Genomic DNA, 21,390 nt, shown 5'->3' with positions numbered 1-21,390 from the left:
TGGGTGGAAAGTATTATCTACACAGGTGCCTGTGAGCTAAGGCAGTATACAAAGGGCTGAGAGATTCCTTGGAAATTCCTTGTCTGTTCAAAGGATGTTGATTTCATTCATGATCAAGATCCAGCTATCAAATCAAAGAAATAATATATCATATTTAGAGAATTGTTACTATTGGGGGATTTTGAGCCAAGCCTTCTGAACTATTCTGCAGAAATCCAACAGGCGCCCTCTGGCAAGGAGAAACTGCACATGTCAAATGTCTGCCTGCCTCTTTGGGGAAAAAGGTGTCAAGGTGCTATCCTGATTGTATAAACTACCCTATATATGACCCCTTGCCAACAAAGGTCCGTATAGTTCAAGCTATGGTTTTCCCAGTAGTGATGTACGGAAGTGAGAGCTGGACCATAAAGAAGGCTGATCGCCGAAGAATGGATGCTTTTGAATTGTAGTGCTGGAGGAGACTCTTGAGAGTCCCATGGACTGCAAGAAGATCAAACCTTTCCATTCTGAAGGAAATCAGCCCTGAGTGCTCACTGGAAGGACAGATCCTGAAGCTGAGGCTCCAAGACTTTGGCCACTTCATGAGAAGAGAAGACTCCCTGGAAAAGACCCTGATGTTGGGAAAGATGGAGGGCACAAGGAGAAGGGGATGACAGAGGACGACATGGTTGGACAGTGTTCTTGAAGCTACCAGCATGAGTTTGACCAAACTGCGGGAGGCAGTGGAAGACAGGAGTGCCTGGCGTGCTCTGGTCCAGGGGGTCACGAAGAGTCGGACACAACTAAACGACTAAACAACACAACATATATGACCCACTGCTGGAGACAGGATGTCAGAGTTGGGCTGAGCTAAAGCCATTAAGAACTTCACCTCCAGATGGAGGGCTTGATAGAAGATTTGAATAGTCCGTCAGATCTATCAGATTGGAATACAGTCATACCTCGGCTCCCGAACGCCGTGGGAGTTGAACGTTTCGGCTCCCGAATGGACAAAAACTGGAAGTGATTGTTCTGGTTTTCGGACATTCTTTTGGAAGCCGAACATCCGATGGAGCTTCTGCAGCTTCCGATTGGCTGCAGGAGGTTCCCTAATCTGGTGCCCTCAAACTGTTTTGGGAGTACAATTCCCAGCATGCTGGCTGGGGCTGATGGGAGGTGTAGTCCAAAGCTTTTGGAAGACAGCAGGTGGGGGGAATCTGTACTTAAGTCCCTGCTCAGCTGATGACTGACTTCCAGGAAGAAAGGCCAGGAAATCATCTTAATTGTGAAGATTTGCTTGATGAGTGTCCGCTGCACAGTAAGGTAAAGGTAAAGGGACCCCTGACTATTAAGTCCAGTCGTGGCCGACTCTGGGGTTGCAGCGCTCATCTTGCTTTATTGGCCAAGGGAGCCGGCGTACAGCTTCTGGGTCATGTGGCCAGCATGACTAAGCCACTTCTGGCGAACCAGAGCAGCGCACGGAAATGCCGTTTACCTTCCCGCCAGAGCGGTACCTATTTATCTACTTGCACTTTGACGTGCTTTCGAACTGCTAGGTTGGCAGGAGCAGGGACCAAGCAACGGGAGCTCACCCCGTTGCAGGGATTTGAACCGCCGACCTTTTGATCAGCAAATTCTAGGCTCTGTGGTTTAACCCACAGCGCCACCTGCATCCCAAAGGTGCACAGTAGGCTTGCAAAATAAGTGCGGCTGCCCCAATAGTCCTTTTTGGGGGACCATGACAAATGCCAAGTTGCTAAAGCAATTTCCACAAACTGTGACCAAACTGCCCGATTCCTCTGAACACTTTATTCTGACAGGCAGCTGTATTCATATAAACGGAGGATTTAAAAGTGTTTTGGTGGTTGTTGCTTTTTACCTCGCAGAGCTGTTACTTCCAAGAAGGTCATCCCTCCGGGAACCTGAAGAACCATTCCCTTCTTCTAAAGACTCGGCTGACAGTGTAGAAAGAGAGTCTGGACTGCTTTCCTCTTTTCGATGGTGCTGGCGTAAAGACATCAACCAAATCAGACTTTACGCATTTTGAGCGCAACGAGGTCGATTCCCCACTCCCCATCTCCTCTTTGCTTTCATCCCCTTGGATGGTTTCAAATGTCCCATTTTTTCCGTCCCATTTCATAGACAACAGTCACATCCACAACATGTTATCACAGGCCCATTGGCGACCCAACCAGAGTCTGTTTGTGGAAAGGATTTTTTTCATCCCACTTCTGCCACCAAGTAATGGATTCTCTCTCTCGAGTGTCCTTAGAACTAAACCTCACAGGAGTTCCTTTGGTGTGAGGAATGCTGTATGAAAAATGAGCAGGTTGAAAACCAATCCTATCAGGCAGTACTAGTATTATTTATTGCATTTATATCCCTCCAATTTTTTTCCTGAAAGGGACTCAAAGTGGTGTACATAGTTCTCTCCCTCCTCATTTAATCTAACCACTGCACCTGCCAGGGGAAACACAGGCTGCTTTTGGACATCCTTGGGATTCACAAAGACAAGAGCCAAACAGGAAGTAATAGTGCCACTGTATTCTGCTCTGGTCAGACCTCACCTGGAGTACTGTGTCCAGTTCTGGGCACCACAGTTCAAGAAGGACACTGACAAACTGGAACGTGTCCAGAGGAGGGCAACCAAAATGGTCAAAGGCCTGGAAACGATGCCTTATGAGGAACGGCTAAGGGAGCTGGGCATGTTTAGCCTGGAGAAAAGGAGGTTAAGGGGTGATATGATAGCCATGTTCAAATATATAAAAGGATGTCACATAGAGGAGGGAGAAAGGTTGTTTTCTGCTGCTCCAGAGAAGCGGACACGGAGCAATGGATCCAAACTACAAGAAAGAAGATTCCACCTAAACATTAGGAAGAACTTCCTGACAGTAAGAGCTGTTCGACAGTGGAATTTGCTGCCAAGGAGTGTGGTGGAGTCTCCTGCTTTGGAGGTCTTTAAGCAGAGGCTTGACAACCATATGTCAGGAGTGCTCTGATGGTGTTTCCTGCTTGGCAGGGGGTTGGACTCGATGGCCCTTGTGGTCTCTTCCAACTCTATGATTCTATGATTCTAGGCCACTCACTGTCTTTTCTTGCAATTTACTCAGTAGCATAGAATCAAAGAGTCAGATTCAGAACCCACATCAGGATAAATACAATACCTTTATTCAGAAGAACCCAAAACCAATAAAAGCCAATTAAGAAAAGGCACATGGTGTAGAGATACCTTTGGTAATTGCAAAACAGAAAACAACAAAGCTAGCTTGCCTCACCCTAATGCTAACTGTTGCGAGTCACAGCCCCCACTGAATCAGCAATCTGCATTCAAGCACACATAGGTATTGCCATTCACCTTTGTCTATATGCCTGTTAACACTCTCAAAGAAAGCTAACGCTCTCCACCCCCATCGTTCAGCCCGGACACTGAGATCCAGCGCCGAGGGCCTTCTGGCGGTTCCATCATTGCGAGAAGTAAGGTTACAGGGAACCAGGCAGAGGGCCTTCTCGGTAGTGGCGCCTGCCCTGTGGAACGCCCTCCTAGCAGATGTCAAAGCAATTAACAACTATTTTACTTTTAAAAGTCATCTGAAGGCAGCCCTCTTTAGGGAAGTTTTTAATGTTTGATGCTGTACTGTTTTTAATATTCAGTTGGAAGCCGCCCAGAGTGGCTGGGGAAACCCAGCCAGATGGGCGGGGTATAAATAATAATAATAATAATAATAATAATAATAATAATAATAATAATAATAATAATTATTATTATTATTATTATTATTATTATTATTATTATTATTATTATTATAGGTATGTGAGACAGGACTTGTCCTTGCAGAAGCCATGCTGGCTGCTTCAACAAGGCTTGTTCTTCTATACAGTGGTACCTTGGTTTATGAACTTAATTCGTTCCAGAAGTCCGTTCTTAAACCAAAACGTTCTTAAACCAAGGCGTGCTTTCCCAGAGCAGCGGGGGACTCAATTTACACTCAACAGGAAGAGGAACATGTTCTGCTTCCAAGGCAAAGTTCACAAACCAAAACACCGACTTCCGGGTTTGCAGTGTTCTTAATCCAAGTTGCTCATAAACTAAACTGTTCTTAAACCAAGGTACCACAGTTGTACCTTCGGTTTTTGAACAGCTTAGTTCTCGAACGTTTTGGCTCCCGAACGCCGCAAACCCGAAAGTGACTGTTCCGGTTTGCAAACTATTTTTGGAAGCCCAATGTCTGAGGGGGCTTCTGCAGCTTCTGGTTGGCTGCATGAGCTTCCTGCAACCAATCAGAAGTTGCGCTTTGTTTTCCGAACGTTTTGGAAGTTGAATGGACTTCCGTAATGGATTCCGTTCAACTTCCAAGGTACGACGGTACTTGGTTACTGTATATTCAACAATACTTTCCATCAGTTTTCCTGGGACAGACATAAAACCAACCAGGCTGTAATTTCCACAAGCTGCTGTGCTCACTAAGCCGGAAACTCAGCCAAGCCTGTGAAGACCGTGTTTTGCTAATAGTTAACTCCGGAATAGAACTGTAATAATAATAATAATAATAATAATAATAATAATAATAATAATTTATTATTTATACCCCGCCCATCTGGCTGGGTTTCCCCAGCCACTCTGGGCGGCTTCCAACAAAACACTAAAATCCAGTAACCTATTCAACATTAAAAGCTCCCCTAAACAGGGCTGCCTTCAGATGTCTTCTTAAAGTTTGGTAGCTATTTTTCTCTTTGACATCTGGTGGGAGGGCGTACCACAGGGCGGGTGCCACCACCGAGAAGGCCCTCTGCCTGGTTGCCTGTAACTTGGCTTCTCGCAAGGAGGGAACCGCCAGAAGGCCCTCGGAGCTGGACCTCAGTGTCCGGGCAGAACGATGGGGGTGGAGACGCTCCTTCAGGTATACTGGACCGAGGCCATTTAGGGCTTTCAAGGTCAGCACCAACACTTTGAATTGTGCTCGGAAATGTACTGGGAGCCAGTGTAGGTCTTTCAAGACCGGTGTTATGTGGTTTCGGCGGCCACTTCCAGTCCCCAGTCTGACTGCCGCATTCTGGATTAATTGCAGTTTCTGGGTCACCTTCAAAGGTTGCCCCACGTAGAGCGCATTGCAGTAGTCCAAGCGGGAGATAACCAGAGCATGCACCACTCTGGCGAGACAGTCCGCGGGCAGGGAGGGTCTCAGCCTGTGTACCAGATGGAGCTGGTAAACAGCTGCCCTGGACACAGAACTGACCTGCGCCTCCATGGACAGCTATGAGTCCAGAACGACTCCCAGGCTACGCACCTGGTCCTTCAGGGGCACAGTTGCCCCATTCAGGACCAGGGCCAATGTAGGTCTTTCAGGACCGGTCTTATATGGTCTCGGTGGCCGCTCCCCCTCACAGATTCTGCTGGACAATTAACATCAAATACACCTATGTAGGAGATTATTTTTCCAGCAAACCTAAACCCTTGCACATTCGTTTGTTCTTTACCTTTGCCAATGGTTTAGTTAACACATCTGCTACATTTTCTTCACTTGATACATAAGTACAGGTGATTACATTGTCTTGTACACAGCAACGTACATTTTGGTATTTTACAGAGATATGTTTGGAACGCGATTTGAAACCCTCTGTTTTACTTAAGGTTATACAAGCTTGATTATCAATGTGAACTTGTACTGGTTCTCCACAATTTACATTTAAATCTGTTAACAAATGCTTGAAATAAATCACCTCGTTGCACAATTCACTCAACGCGGCGTACTCTGATTCCGTTGATGACACACTTACAACGTCTTGCTTGCGTGACCGCCAGCTGATTAAAGCTCCACCGACCATTATGACCAGTCCTGTGACAGATTTTCTATCTGGCAAATTTCCCCAGTCACTATCACAGTAGCAACTCAACATTTCATCCTCTGAAGAATTTAATTGTAACATATAGCCAATTGTCTGTTTGAGGTATCTCAGAACTTGTTTTACCCCTTTCCAGGCATTTAGGGTGGGTTTTGAGACCAATCTACTTAATATGCCTACAGCGTAGCTAATATCAGGTCTGGACCACTGTGCTAGATACAATAAACTTCCAATTACAGAATGATATACATCAGGATGTTCAAATTCAGGACTCTCATCTGTATGAAGTGTTTTTATGAAACCTGGATCCATAGGCACCACTGCCCCTTTGCAATCCTGCATCCTGTATGTAGTCAGTAGTTGTTTAACTTTGTTCTGCTGACTAATTAGGCAGCTGCCATCTTGGGCCCAGCACACTTCCAACCCTAGATATGTCCTAACCGGGCCTAAGTCTTTCACTTTGAACTTACTGGACAATTGCTTGGCAAACCTTTTAGTTTGTTTATCTGTTTTGCAAGCATACAATACATCATCTACATAAATCAGACAAAACTCTTGATCACTGCCTGTACCACGTACATAAACACAATTGTCAGCTGTACTCTGCTTGAAACCAAATGACACTAAGGCCTCTGAGAGTATCCTTGAGCCACTAAACGAGCTTTGTATTTGTACTCTCCTGTCACCAGAGGTTTAAGTTTGTACACCCACCTGCAGCCTACAATCTTTGCCCCCTCAGGCGCTGCTACTGGTGTAAAAACCTTGTGCTCATTCAGAGAGGACATCTCTTCCTCCATTGCCTCTTTCCAGAGCTCTGCCTCCTCTTTTGGTAACTTTAACACCTCCTGAAAACTCTTGGGTTCTGCAATCACACTAAACACATTTGCAGTATCTGGAGAAAAACGCACTGGAGGCACTCCTTTGTTTTGTCTTTTAGATCTTCTGGGAGAAAATTTTTCTTCTGACCCACTTTCCTCCTCAGAACTATGACCTCTCTTTTGTTGCTTAACAACTGGTCTTTGGGCAACTCCACTTTCTTGAGAGCTCTTATCTGAACTTTCCTCCCCCTCAGACTCTGATTCTCTATGTTTACCTTCAGAGTCATGAAGCTCCTGGGAAGGTTCAAACCAAACCTCAGTATTGGCATGTAGTCTCTCCCAGCCACTATGTTCACAAAAACTGGCATTCCTGGAGATCACAATGCCATTTGTCCCTTCAGCAAAGCGGAAACCTTTTCCCAGCTCCTGGTAACCCACAAACACTAACTGTTTGGTCTTAGGATCTCCCTTCTTTCTCATTTGTTTTGGAATTAACACCCAGGCTTTTGATCCAAACACATGCAAATGGTCAATTTTGGGTTTTTTCTGAAACAACTTAAAGTACGGGGTTGTACCTATTGTTTGATGAAAGAGCCTATTTTGGAGATAACACGCGGTGAGCATGCTCTCCCCCCAATAAGACATGGGCAAATCAGCATCATCAAGCATGGCAAACATCATGTCTTGTAAAGATCTGTTTTTTCGCTCTGCAACGCCATTCTCCTCTGGGGAAAAAGCGTTCGTTTTTCTATGCCCAATGCCACGCTTTTGTAACCAATCTCTAAAAGCATTTGACATAAATTCGCCACCTCTGTCCGTCTGAATCCTTTTGAGTTTAGTGGACAGAAATCTTTCCACAGATGCCACCCAGCCTTTAAACTTAGTGAACACGTCACCCTTATTCTTCATGGGAAAAACCCAAGAATAACGCGTGGCGTCATCCACAATTGTTAATGAAAAACGCGATCCACCCCTGCTTACAGCAAATGGACCAATTACGTCCATGTGAACCAGCTGTAGCGGTGACTCACTAACTCTGTCACTTCTGGGGTAAGAGACTCTGTGGGTTTTAACCTTTTTACAAACATTACAATCAAGGTACTTGTTACAACTCTTTAAATTACCCCCATCAGCCAATTCAGACATTTTTAGTATACTTTTCCAGCAAGCATGCCCCATTTTCCTATGCAATAAGTGCACACAGTTGTCATGTATAGCTTTGTTATTCACTGCAGGCTGAGATTTACTGACTACTGCTGCAACTTGAGATCCTGATTTAAGCCAAAACAAGCCTCCCTCTGACTTAGCAGTGCCTAAAATCTCACCAGCCTTCTTAATAATGCAACTGTCTCCTTCAAAATACACTTTAAACCTTGCCGAAAATGTTATTTTTGTTTCAAACCTTACAGATCGTGGACAGAGTGGATTGCTTTGGAAAATGGCAGAAGGATATATCTAGATTTATCTGGCAGGGCAAAAAGCCCCGAATAAAGTTTAAAATATTAACAGATTCGAAAGAAAGAGGGGGGTTTGCCCTGCCGGACTTGAGGTTGTATTATGAAGCTGCAGCCTTCTGCTGGCTGAAAGATTGGTTTTTGTTGGAAAACACCGATGTCCTAGATCTGGAAGGTTTTAATAATGCTTTTGGATGGCACGCATACCTATGGTACGACAAGGTTAAAGCACATAAATTGTTTAAAAGCCACATTGTCAGAAAAGCAATTTTTGCAGTCTGGATGAAATATAAAGACTTACTAGAGAGTAAAACTCCGAGGTGGCTATCACCAGTGGAGGCCAAGGCCCGAAAAAGACCCAATATGGAGGCCTATTGGCCGAAATATTGGGAATTGACTGAAAAAATTGGAGACAATTGGAAGTTGCAGAGCCAGGACAAACTAAAAAATAAGGTGCGAGACTGGCTACATTATGCTCAAATTCAAGAGGTTTTCAAAATGGACAAAAAAGTTGGTTTCCAGGTGGAAAAGTCGAAACTAGAGACAGAATTGTTAGAACCAAAGACAAAGCTGTTATCTAGAATGTATAACTTGCTGCTTATGTGGAATTTACAGGATGAGACAGTTAAATCTGCTATGATTAAATGGGCACAGGATGTTGGACACAACATTATGTTTGAAGACTGGGAAAGGTTATGGAACACCGGAATGAAATTTACGGCCAGTACGGCCTTGAAGGAAAACATTATGAAAATGATATACCGGTGGTACATGACCCCAGTCAAGTTAGCTAAGATACATCACCTGTCTGACAATAAATGTTGGAAGTGTAAGGAAGCAGAGGGGACTTTCTTTCACCTCTGGTGGACATGCCCAAAGGTTAAGGCTTTCTGGGAAATGATTTACAATGAGTTGAAAAAGGTATTTAGGTATACCTTTCCCAAGAAACCAGAGGCCTTCCTGTTGGGCATGGTAGACCAGAAGGTGTTAAAGAAGGACAGAACTTTGTTTATGTATGCTAGTACAGCAGCAAGAATACTCATCGCAAAGAACTGGAAGACACAAGATTTACCCACGCTGGAGGAATGGCAGACGCAGTTGATGGACTACATGGAGATAGCTGAACTGACCGGCAGAATCCGAGATTTGGATGTAGAAACAATTGAGGTGGACTGGAAAAAGTTTAAAGACTACTTGCAAAAGTATTACAAACTATATGAATCTTAAGACGGTGCATGATTTGAAAATGATACGCTTTAGCAATTATGACTAAGTAAATAGTAAACTAAGTGATAAAAGAGAAAAGGAGATAATATGAAATTGAACATGTTACGTTTATTTTAAAGGTATAAAAATTCTGACATAATACATTGAATATAGATACATAACATGTAAAAGTTACAATAAGGTATGACATAAGGTAACAAATTGCTGACATTGTTAATATAAAGAACGCAGAATCGGAAGGGGTGGGGAAGTCCAATTTGGGATTTTTGTTAAAAAAAAAAAAAAAAGGTTTCTTGTAAACTCCTTGTTTGTAATGTATAAAATTTGGAAAGAAACGTAATAAAAAATATTATAAAAAAAAAAAAAAACAAAATACACTTTAAACCCAGCTTTTAGCAAACAATCTACAGACATCAGATTGCTCCTTAATGAAGGCACACAAAGTACATTTTGCAGGCATTCACGAAGACAAGGAACAAAAACTGCACCCCCCGAAATCACTTCGGAAGTACTTCCGTCTGCTAGAGCCACCTGGCTGCGCTGTGCTGAGTTCTTGGAAACAAACAATTCATCTGAATTTACGATGTGCCGAGACGCTCCCGAATCGACCACCCAGACAGCTTGTTTCTCATCAGCAATCTTGACCTCGGCGGTCACCAGTTGAGCCGACTGTTTTCGTTTGAAGAATTTCTTTTTACGCTGCTGCTGCTGCTGATCTCGTCTCTGCTCCTGCACCGGCCACTGAGACTTGACCAACTCCGGACATTGTCGTTTTAGATGCGCTGAAGACCCACATCGAAAACAACGCCTAACAGCAAACGCAGACTCCTCACCGGCACGCTGCTCTTGCTTCACCCCTGGCACGGCATGAGAACTCCTTCCAAACCGCCCGCCTGTAGAAGCCTCTGCAGCCAACGACCTTTCTTGCCTCTTCTGCCACTCTTCAATCAAACGCCCAGTAACGTAACTGATTGATAAATCACGCTCCTGTATGCCTTCTAGAGACAAAACTAAATTATCCCAGCTTTCCGGGAGAGAACTCAAAATAATAGCCACCTTCTCCTGCTGGTCTAATGCACAGTCTCTTTCCTGTAGCGCAGCAAACTTTAACTGTAAACTGTGTAGGTGTTCCTGCATTGTAACCCCAGGCTGTAACATTGCCTTGTACAATGCCTTGCGAATGAACAGCTTGGAAACCGCTGTCTCACGCACATGGAGTTCTTTAAGTGCTTGCCACACACCTCTAGCTGTCTTGATTCCCCTCACATACGGCAACTGGGAATCTTCCAGCCCCAAGACAATTGTGGCCCTTGCTCTTTGGTCTTTATCGAGGTCCTCATCATCAGGCTTCGCAGGAAACTTACTCACCACTTGCCAGAGACGATCCCTCTGCAGCACTGCCTGCATGCGTTCCGACCACAGCAAGTAATTGGAGTCATTCAGACGCTCAAAAGCCATCTGAACTGGTTGTGAGGCCATCTTGAGAGCGATGTCCCTGGAACCCGGAACCAGCTACTCACGACCACCGAGAGAGAAAACAGGAACCACAGCACCCAGCACTCACACGCTGCAGCTGTTGTCCTTGTGTCCGCTGCGTCACCAGCTCACCACAGTCAGGAACCAGCCACTGTCCATCTGCTGCACCAACAGGAACAACAACTTCTGGAACTACTGGAACCAACACCGTTGATGCTGACACCACCACAACTCAGGCTGGCAGCACAATACCCATAACCTCATGGAACTTTGAAGTGTCAGGCATAGCACTAATGGCTTTAGCCCAAACGTAGCAGAGTTTTCCTGCACAGCGAAGAAGCTAGTTGAGGTGGAAATGACTAGTCAGCTAGACTCAGAATAACTATTTACAGGATTTATTAAAAGGAAAAATAAAACCAGCAGAGTTTCTGCATACAAAACAAAGCAAAATAAATCCTTTCTTTCTCTCTCTCTTAACCATACACAGCACTCCTACTCCTAACACACCCCACACATCACACTGTGCTAGCAATCCCTAGATAACAGAGTTGAGTGCTGGTCGTTAACCAATCAGAGTAAGTAGTTTCTAGGTCAAGCTGACCTTGGCTTTCTGCCAAGAGTAAATTGACACTGCCTTGAGTTAATTGTGTGAAGCCAGAATCTGTAAGTTTCCCATGAGAACCAATTAACAGAAACTCAACAGTTTCTGGGTCACCTTCAAAGGTTGCCCCACGTAGAGCGCATTGCAGTAGTCCAAGCGGGAGATAACCAGAGCATGCACCACTCTGGCGAGACAGTCCGCGGGCAGGGAGGGTCTCAGCCTGTGTACCAGATGGAGCTGGTAAACAGCTGCCCTGGACACAGAACTGACCTGCGCCTCCATGGACAGCTATGAGTCCAGAACGACTCCCAGGCTACGCACCTGGTCCTTCAGGGGCACAGTTGCCCCATTCAGGACCAGGGCCAATGTAGGTCTTTCAGGACCGGTCTTATATGGTCTCGGTGGCCGCTCCCAGTCCCCAGTCTGGCTGCTGCATTCTGGATTAGTTGTAGTTTCCGGGTCACCTTCAAAGGTAGCCCTGTGCGATTTACTGGCCGGCTTGCTCTGTCATATTAAGCAATCCGATCTGGTTTACCTGCGAAGCGAACTGCTGGACCTCCTCCTCCAGTTCTTTCACCCTGGCCTCTCTCTCAGCCACCATCTGCTTGAGCTGCTCAATGAGGCAGTTTTGCTTCTGGACTTCCACGCTCAGCTGCTGCTCCAGGTTCTGGTGGGATTCCTTAGTCCTCTCGTCCTGCTGACTCAGGTTCTTCAAGATGGCTTGCATCTCCTTCTGCTGGCTCTGGGGGAGCGGAAAAGGCATGGGGTTTGCACACATGCATCATTAAACGCAGGTGGCGGCGTTTAACCCCTAAAGGTAATAATAATAATAATATTTTTTTATTTATACCCCACCCTTCCTGGTTCAGAAAACCGGGCTCAGGGCGGCTAACAACAAATTTAAAACACTTAATTGATGCAACAAAAAACAGCATAAAATACAGTATAAAACATGAATAACAATAAATTCAGAATTCAAAAATCAGTTTAGGGGGAAAATCCATCCAATAAACATTAGATGATCACCAGGGCTAGCTGGCTAAATTAGTCCTATTTGGGCCAGCGAGGAAACCAGGGGAAAATTAGCTGTGGGATCCCAGAGTGGGTAATCTTCATAAAAATCTTCAGGCTAAGTTCAAATGGAAAGCCAGGCGGAATAGCTCTGTCTTACAGGCCCTGCAGAAGGAAGTTAAATCCTGCAGGGCCCTGGTCTCATGGGACAGAGAATTCCACCAGGTCAGAGCCACCACTGAGAAGGCCCTGGCCCTGGTGGAGGATAGTCTGACTTCCTTAGGGCCCAGGACCTCTAAACTATGATTATTCATTGGTCTTCATGTCCTCTGCGGGGCAGACCAGGAGAGGCGGTCCCATAAATACAAGGGCCCTAAGCCACAAAGGGCTTTAAAGGTCAAAAAAGTGGTGCTTCAGGTTAAGAACAGTTTCAAGTTAAGAACAGACCTCCGGAATGAATTAAGTACTTAACCCAAGGTACCACTGTATTATTATTATTATTAAATTTGTTAGTTGCTTTATCTTGCCCAGGGAAACCCAAAGTGACCTATAAGCTATATAGCGGCAATCCTAGAATCCTAGAACTGTAGAACCACGAGGGCCATACAATCCAATCCCCTGCAATGCAGGAATCTTTTGCCCAAATATTAAGAGTCTCACACTCTGCCAGCTGAGCTACGCAGATACTGGTAGCATTCTGGAAGTTGAAATAGCCTGAGCAGTAGCTGTTGCCGAACCCCTGGGGTGTGGAACAGCCAAATCGTACCAGCAGAGCATCAACGAGTTCGTCGTCGTGCTTCCCTTTGTCCAGCAGGGTCGAGATCTGCTCCTTCAGGGTTTTCACTTCATGAGACAAAACTTTGTTCCGAGCTTTGGAGCCGTCCAATTTCTGTTTCAGCTCTTCGTAATCCTTCCGGAGGGTGTTATGTTCCCCTGAAAGCTTCTGCAATTAAGCAGATAAAAGAAAGTCAGACTTGACGTGGTAGGGAATTTATTTACGTATCGTGTATCCTACCTATTTTTGTAAGGAGAGCGAGGTGGCATATATCATAGAATTATTATTATTATTATTATTATTATTATTATTATTAATACCCTGCCCATATGGCTGAGTTTCCCCAGCCACTCTGGGCGGCTCCCAATCAAGTGTTAAAAACAATACAGCATTAAATATTAAAAACTTCCCTGAACAGGGCTGCCTTCAGATGCCTTTTAAAGATAAGATAGCTACTTAATTCCTTCCTATCTGATGGGAGGGCGTTCCACAGGGCGGTCGTCACTACCGAGAAGGCCCTCTGCCTGGTTCCCTATAACCTCACTTCTCGCAATGAGGGAACCACCAGAAGGCCCTCGCAGCTGGACCTCAGTGTCTGGGCAGAACGATAGGGGTGGAGACGCTCCTTCAGGTATACTGGACCGAGGCCGTTTAGGGCTTTCAAGGTCAGCACCAACACTTTGAATTGTGCTCGGAAATGTACTGGGAGCCAATGCAGATCTCTCAGGACCGGTCTTATATGGTCCCAGCGGCCGCTCCCAGTCCCCAGTCTGGCTGCCGCATTCTGGATTAATTGCAGTTTCTGGGTCACCTTCAAAGGTAGCCCCACGTAGAGCGCGTTGCAGTAGTCCAAGCGGGAGATAACCAGAGCATGCACCACTCTGGCGAGACAGTCTGTGGGCAGGTAGGGTCTCAGCCTGCATACTAAGTGGAGCTGGTAAACAGCCATCCTGGACACAGAATTGACCTGTGCCTCCATGGACAGTTTAGAGTTGGAAGGCTGAGAACCTTTTTGCAGGAGGAACGAGAGTCCACAACCTCAACATAACAACCTTGTGAGGTCGGTTAGGCTGGGAATGAGGTCCTGGCAAGGGACCACAGGCTATGGTTGAATCAGAGAGCAATGGGGCCCTGTGTCCTTAAATCCAGCGGTGTTTGTCTCAACCACAACAACAAGAAAGCCCTGAAAGAGAGTGCGTTTTATCATATGTGGTGGTCACATGGGGTGGTAAAAGCTTTCTGGGAAATGATATGAGTTGGGGGGAAATGTTTAAGATAACTTTTATTAAAAAACCAGAGGCTTTTTTGTTAGGCATTATAGGTGTGGAACTACCAAAAGAAAAGATTGTGGAAAGAATAAGTGCCGACCAGAAAAGAGTGGCAGACCCAGCTGATGGAATATGTAGAAATGGCAGAAAAAGAAGGAACATTTTATCATATGTGGTGGGAATGTAAAAAAGTAAAGAACTTCTGGGAAATGATAAATAATGAGATGAAAAAGATGTTGAAATATACATTTTTTAAAAAAAAAAAACAGAAGCATTTTTACTTGGTATTATAGGTCAGGACATTAATAGGCAAGATGTTAAATTGTTTTTATATGCAACAACTGCGGCAAGAGTATTGTTAGCCCAGAAATGGAAACAAGAAGAAATTCCGATGAAAGTAGAACGGCAGACAAAATTAATGGACTGTGCAGAATTGGACAAAATGACAGGAAGGATTTGAAACCTGCGGGGCCACAGATTGACAGAAGATTGGAAGAAGTATATGAACTATTTGAAGAGCAACTGTAATCAACAAATTACGCTAGTAGGACTACAAGAAGTTTTGTAAGGAGAAATATACGAAGTGTTACAAAGCAGAAAAAGATAGAGATATTGGTTATGAGTTTGAAATGTAATAGGGAGAATAAGAAATGCATACTAAGAGATTAGATTGGAAAATTTCAGACAGGATTGATGGATGTCAAAAAAATTGAATAAGATGTAAAAGTATGTTTAATTACTGTTGAAAATGATATGTTAAAAAACACATATATATATATATATATATATAGTGGTACCTCGCAAGACGAACACCTCGCAAGACGGAAAACTTGCTAGACGAAAGGGTTTTTTGTTTTTTGAGCTGCTTTGCAAGACGATTTTCCCTATGGGCTTGCTTCGCAAGACGGAAACGTCTTGCAAGTTTGTTTCCTTTTTCTTAACACCGTTAATACAGCTGCGACTTGACTTCGAGGAGCAACTCATAGCACGCGGTGTGGTAGCCTTTTTTGAGGTTTTTGAAGACTTTGGTGGTTTTTGAAGCTTTTCCAAAACTTTTCCGACACCGTGCTTCGCAAGATGAAAAAAATCGCAAGACAAAACTCGCGGAACGAATTAATTTCGTCTTGCGAGGCACCACTCTGTGTGTGTGTGTGTGTGTGTGTGTATAAGAATATGCAGAAATGGCAAGACTGATGGGAAAGATCAGAAATCAGGAAGACCAAGTGTTTTTAAAAGACTGGAATAACTTTCTAATATACTTGAAATACATACAGGAAGCCCAGGCCTCAGATCTGAGCTCCCCTGGCTCCTGCAAAAAGGTTCTCAGCCCTTCCTCACCTCTAGAGCTTCTTTCTTTTCTTTTTCCAAGCTACGAATCCTCTGCAGGTTCTTTTTTGAGGCAGACGTCTTCCTTGAGTCTGTCAAGCTTACAGCCTCTTCCTCAGTGCTGCTTTCGGACAACCGGCTTCTGCTGTGGCCCAGCTGGTTCTCTAGATCCCGGACCTGAGGGAGGAAATGGAAAATGTGCACCATTGCAAGTGTTGCTTAGCTGTGCGAAAACTGCTCCCCTTATTAATTAATATAACATGGGAGGAGTGCAAAAGGGGTGGGAGAGGGTCCCACTATGTTATTGTTATTGTTATTATTACCAACAACCAAAACACATACAGTGACACGCCCCATGCAGGCTGATACATTGGGTATACTTAATCAATAATAACATATTCAATTCAACCACATGTACAATTCTATATACATTAACCCTCCACCCTCCACATGGTTATTTAACTTTTAACCTTTTAATTACCCCAAACTGGCTCTCTTAGCCTGAGTAGCACTGAGTTAAAATCAAAAGAGGAATGTAAATGGGTAAAATTGACAATAATTGCAGCCAGACAGGTTATAGCAAGTAATTGGAAAAACGCAGAAGAGCTAGGGGTGAACCAATGGAGGGGAAAACTGAAAAAATATTATAATTTTAGAATATCTAACTGTGAAGATATTCACAGATATGATATTTTCTAGATATGAAGTCTTCAAGATATGAGTCTTCAAGATATGAAGACTCTTGAGAGACTCTTGGGAGTCTCACGGACTGCAAGAAGATCAAACCTATCCATTCTGAAGGAAATCAGCCCGGAGTGCTCACTGGAAGGACAGATCCTGAAGCTGAGGCTCCAAGACTTTGGCCACCTCATGAGAAGAAAAGACTCCCTGGAAAAGACCCTGATGTTGGGAAAGATGGAGGGCACAAGGAGAAGGGCACAACGGAGGACGAGATGGTTGGATGGTGTTCTTGAAGCTACCAGCCTGAGTTTGACCAAACTGTGGGAGGCAGTGGAAGACAGGAGGGCCTGGTGTGCTCTGGTCCAGGGGGTCACGAAGAGGCGGAAACGACTAAACGACTAAACAACAACAACTGTGAAGATACACAGAATGAAAGGGTTTAAGGTCAGTGAGAAAGAGGAGGATTGGATTGAGAAGATATTGAATAATTTGGGTAGGAGGGGGTACCACTAAGAATCTGATCAGCAAGCATAAAAATAGAAGGATCTGTCTTGATCCACCTGGTGTAACAGTATTTACAACAGGCACCTGCTTTCCAAAGTTTCGGAGGAGGGTGCCTCTCAGACCTGTCTGGAGATACGTACCAGGGATTGAACGGGGAACTTTTTGCATGCAAGGCATGCGCTCTGCAACCCTGCTAACTGACTGACAATGGACCAGAGCTGCGCGTGCAAACGGCCTGTTGAAATTCTGCAATAATCTGTCTGACTCTGACATGCAGTGTTCGGAAGAGCGGGGGAACAAAGACCATTGACTCACTTTCCCTTGTAGAATCAGAATCTGCTGAGCCCGCCCACGCCAGGTGCCAGGAGTGGACAACAGATTTTGAATGTTGATGTCCTCTCCAACTTCATTGGCTAAAAGCTGAAAACCAGATACAGAACATGATTATGTCATGGAAAATCTTTTGTGCTGAAGGTTTCGATTTATCAGTTATTTTATTTAACCTTTTTAAAAAATCTTGCTCTTCAGAATAGAATAGAATAGAATTTATTATTTATACCCCACGCATCTGGCTGGGTTTCCCCAGCCGCTGTGGGCGGCTTCCAACAAAGTTTTAAAATACAGTAGTCTGTTAAACATTAAAAGCTTCCCTAAAGAGGGCTGCCTTCAGATGTCTTCTAAAAGTCTGGTAGTTGTTCTTCTCTTTGACATCTGGTGGGAGGGCGTTCCACAGGGCAGGGGCCACTACCGAGAAGGCCCTCTGCCTGGTTCCTTGTAACTTGGCTTCTCGCAGCGAGGGAACCGCCAGAAGGCCCTTGGCGCTGGACCTCAGTGTCCGGGCTGAACGATGGGGGTGGAGATGCTCCTTCACATATACTGGACCGAGGCCATTTAGGGCTTTAAAGGTCAGCACCAACACTTTGAATTGTGCTCAGAAACGTACTTCAGTACGGAAACGTACTTCAGCAAAATAAAGGTCCTCAAAGCAGCCTAAAAATATTTTGTGTGTGTGTAAAGGACAGTCCCTGCTATCAGGCTTACAATCGAAAAAGACACGACACAAAAGGAAAATGGACTGGGCAGGAGGAGAAAATAAGCAAACCCAGGTTCAAGTTCTTAGCTAATGTGTTGCAGAAAGTGCCTTTTCCAAAATCTTTCTAAAGACCATAAGAGGAGCCCAAATTAGCTTCTGCCTCCATGTTTTTAAAGCTTATTATTTATACTCCATTTTTCTGTTAAAATAATTGAAGTGGCATTTTCACACAGCAGTTTTATGAGTCGTTTTGCCTGGCTGCTGCATACAACCCAGAAACACAGCTGAGGCAAAGTCACTCCAGAAATATCTGAAGTACCCGCTGTCCCAGGACAGCTGTTCTGTTTCTTCAGCTCCTGCTGCCACATACGTCACTAAACCAGCCCAGGACACCTCCCATGTTCAAGGTAAAGTAAAGGTAAAGGGACCCCTGACCATTAGGTCCAGTTGTGGCCGACTCTGGGGTTGCGGCGCTCATCTCGCTTTACTGGCCAAGGGAGCCGGCGTGCAGCTTCCGGGTCATGTGGCCAGCAGGACTAAGCCACTTCTGGCGAACCAGAGCAGTGCACGGAAACGCCGTTTACATTCCCGCTGGAGCGGTACCTATTTATCTACTTGCACTTTGACGTGCTTTTGACCTGCTAGGTTGGCAGGAGCAGGGACTGAGCAACGGGAGCTCACCCCGTCGCGGGGATTCGAACCGCCGACCTTCTGATCGGGAAGTCCTAGGCTCTGTGGTTTAACCCACAGCGCCACCCACGTCCCCATGTTCAAGGAGAGGACAACTAATACTGGCAGATAATGTATACCCTGAAAGTGACCTTAGGGCTGGGTCAGTGAGGGTGACCTCACTGATCTGAATTGCTTGTTGCATGTCTGTAAATGTTAGGCCCAAGCATCATAAACGTCTCTAGTGGGGAAAAGCAATGAGATGCTTAGAGTTATGGAATGTCTACACATCAGATCAATCCTAAGAAATGCAAACTAACAGAAGACCCTACCTTCTGTGTCATCTTCAGCTCCTGCTTTGTGGTCTGGAGCTGGTTGCGAAATTCAGACACTTTGAAGTTGGCTGCTGTTAACTTTTCTTGCAAGGCTTTCATCTCTGGGCTCTCGAGATTCGAGGGAAAGGGGTGTTTTTCGATTAGTACGGATAAAGAACAAATGGCACATTACAAGGCATTGTTTATTTATTTACAGTTGTACTTTGGGTCCCGAACGCCTTGCATGTTGAATGTTTTGGCTCCCGAACGCCTTAAACCCAGAAGTGAGTGTTCCGGTTTGCAAACGTTCTTTGGAACCTGAACGTCTGACACGGCTTCTGGTTGCTGCAGGAGCTTCCCGGGGCCTTGGTTTCCGAACGTTTTCGGAAGTCGAACGGACTTCCAGAAGGGATTCCGTTCAACATCCGAGGTGCCACTGTATTTACATTTATACACCACCACTTATCTGAAGATTCACCATTAGAGGTGGTGGACGCTCCCTCCTTGGAGGTTTTCAAGCAGAGGTTGGATGGCCATCTGTCATGGATGCTTTAGCTGAGATTCCTGCATTGCAGGGGGCTGGACTATTCCAACTCTAAGATTCTACGATTCTATCTCAGGTCAGTGCACAAGATAAAAACACAACATTAAAAGTTAAAACAAAAACACAACAAAACACTTAGCGCTCTGTTAGGTACGTGCTGGCGTGGTTGCTCAAGAGCGAACAGGCAAGACCCCACACTGGTCTTTTCAAGGCTTTATTATCGGTGCAAAAACATTCACAGTGCAGAACGACTCAGTTACATGTCTGCTCAGTCACTAGCAGAATCTGGGAGTGGGCGGTCCTTAAACTTTCCCCAGCAGAGCAGTCTTTTGACCCCCATCCTACGCCTCCCCTCTCTGCGCGTAAAATGACTGTGCAGAGAGGGCGTGGGCAAAGGGGGACCTGCCTCCCCCCCGCTTTGCTCAGGCTCGGTGTTGCAGCTCTCTAGCATCCTCCGAGCCCTTCATCCCTTCCCCAATGGAGGCGTGGCTTCCTTCCTCCCCGAAAGAACAGCTGCTTCTCACGATCTTCAATCTTCCGCCTCTCGCCTCTGAGCTGATGGCAGTTCCCTGACACGCTCCTTCCCACAGGCATATTTGAATGGCAGTAGGATATTCATCAGCCAAAGGCGTGGTTGAAAAGGAATGTTATCAGAGCTCAAGGTCACATTCCAGCTTGGGGGGGGGCGGAACGCTCAAGGAGGGTGGGAAGTAGAGTCAGTGAGGGGTGGGGCTTGGGGGAAGGGGGTGTGGTCTGGGGAAAATCCCAAAGGCAGATGCTCTATCACTGAAAGGCGTGGAGGGCTGCATTAGATTAGGGTTACCAGACGTCCCCGGATTTGCAAATCTGTCCCCGGACAAATTCCGTCCCCGGAACGTCCCCAGATTTGCAAATCTGTCCCCGGGAAACATGGCAGCGGCAGCCTCAGCAGCCCGGAGCCAGCCTGGTAGCACAGTTGGCTCTGGCTGGCTTCAGGAGTTGCTCACTTTAAAAAAAACAACCTGCACATTTATGTTTCACAGGGTGCGAAGGAAGGGCTTTGCACCTTTATACAATATGCATGTGTGCTTGTGTCTTTTGCCTCACCACTACTGACTCCCTGTTGCTACTCAGCTTAAGAAAAAAAAAAAGTGTCCCCGGATTCATTGAAAAAAACCTGGTAACCATACATTAGATTCCCCAGGCCTGCTTTAAAGGTCTTATCGTTACTACGTTGAGAACATTAGAGTGATTCATTCTTACCAGAGGCACTTCTGTGGCCTTACGAGAAGATTGACTGTCTTTCTCCTCAAGTGACTGGGGCTTGAGAGATGACATTTGTATCTAGAATACACACACACACATATATACACACAATTAGATAAATGCCAGCTTTACAGTGCAACTACAAAGCAGATCAAGGAGAAAGGTTACAGGCAGGTAATAATAATTATGATAAATTTTTATTTATACCCCGCCCTTCCCGGTTCAGAAAACTGGGCTCAGGGCAGCTAACAACAAATTTAAAACACTTAATTGTAAAAGCAGCATAAAATACAGTATAAAAACATGAATAACAATAAAATTCAAAGTTCAGAAATAAATTTTGGGGAAATCCATCTAATAAGCATTAGATAGTCACCAGGGCTAGCTGTCTGAATTGGTCCTACTTGGGCCAGCGAAGAGGCCAGGGGAGAATTAGCTGTGGGATCCCAGAGCGGGTAATCTTCATAAAAGGGGAGGGGGAGGGAAGAGAAAGGAAATGAAATTCTGGCTGAATTCAAATTAAAGGCCAGGAGGAATAGCTCTGTCTTACAGGCCCAACGGAAGGAGGTTAAATCCTGAAAGGCCCTGGTCTCATGGGACAGAGCATTCCACCAGGTGGGAGCC

General features: G+C 45.2%; 1 protein-coding gene across 4 annotated transcripts in view; it reads right to left on the bottom strand.

Moving 5' to 3' along the window:
- CCDC13 (coiled-coil domain containing 13) overlaps positions 1–21,390 on the bottom strand; it is a 42,480-nt gene that overhangs the window by 13,080 nt on the left and 8,010 nt on the right. For all 4 annotated transcript variants that reach the window (XR_008332880.1, XM_053409392.1, XM_053409391.1 and 1 more), the window contains exons 5-11: positions 20,764–20,844; positions 18,996–19,106; positions 17,277–17,381; positions 15,789–15,953; positions 13,174–13,350; positions 11,932–12,138; positions 1,859–1,983 (exon numbers count right to left, since the gene is read on the bottom strand). Coding sequence is in view for 3 of the 4 variants with exons in the window: in XM_053409392.1 (XP_053265367.1) it covers positions 1,859–1,983; positions 11,932–12,138; positions 13,174–13,350; positions 15,789–15,953; positions 17,277–17,381; positions 18,996–19,106; positions 20,764–20,844 (971 nt within the window). In the remaining variant the exon portion in view is untranslated. The remainder of the gene's footprint in view (positions 1–1,858; positions 1,984–11,931; positions 12,139–13,173; positions 13,351–15,788; positions 15,954–17,276; positions 17,382–18,995; positions 19,107–20,763; positions 20,845–21,390) is intronic.

This window comes from Podarcis raffonei, chromosome 12 (genome assembly GCF_027172205.1).
Source record: "Podarcis raffonei isolate rPodRaf1 chromosome 12, rPodRaf1.pri, whole genome shotgun sequence".
Taxonomy (NCBI): domain Eukaryota; kingdom Metazoa; phylum Chordata; class Lepidosauria; order Squamata; family Lacertidae; genus Podarcis; species Podarcis raffonei.
This window is presented reverse-complemented; position numbering and strand designations above follow the sequence as displayed.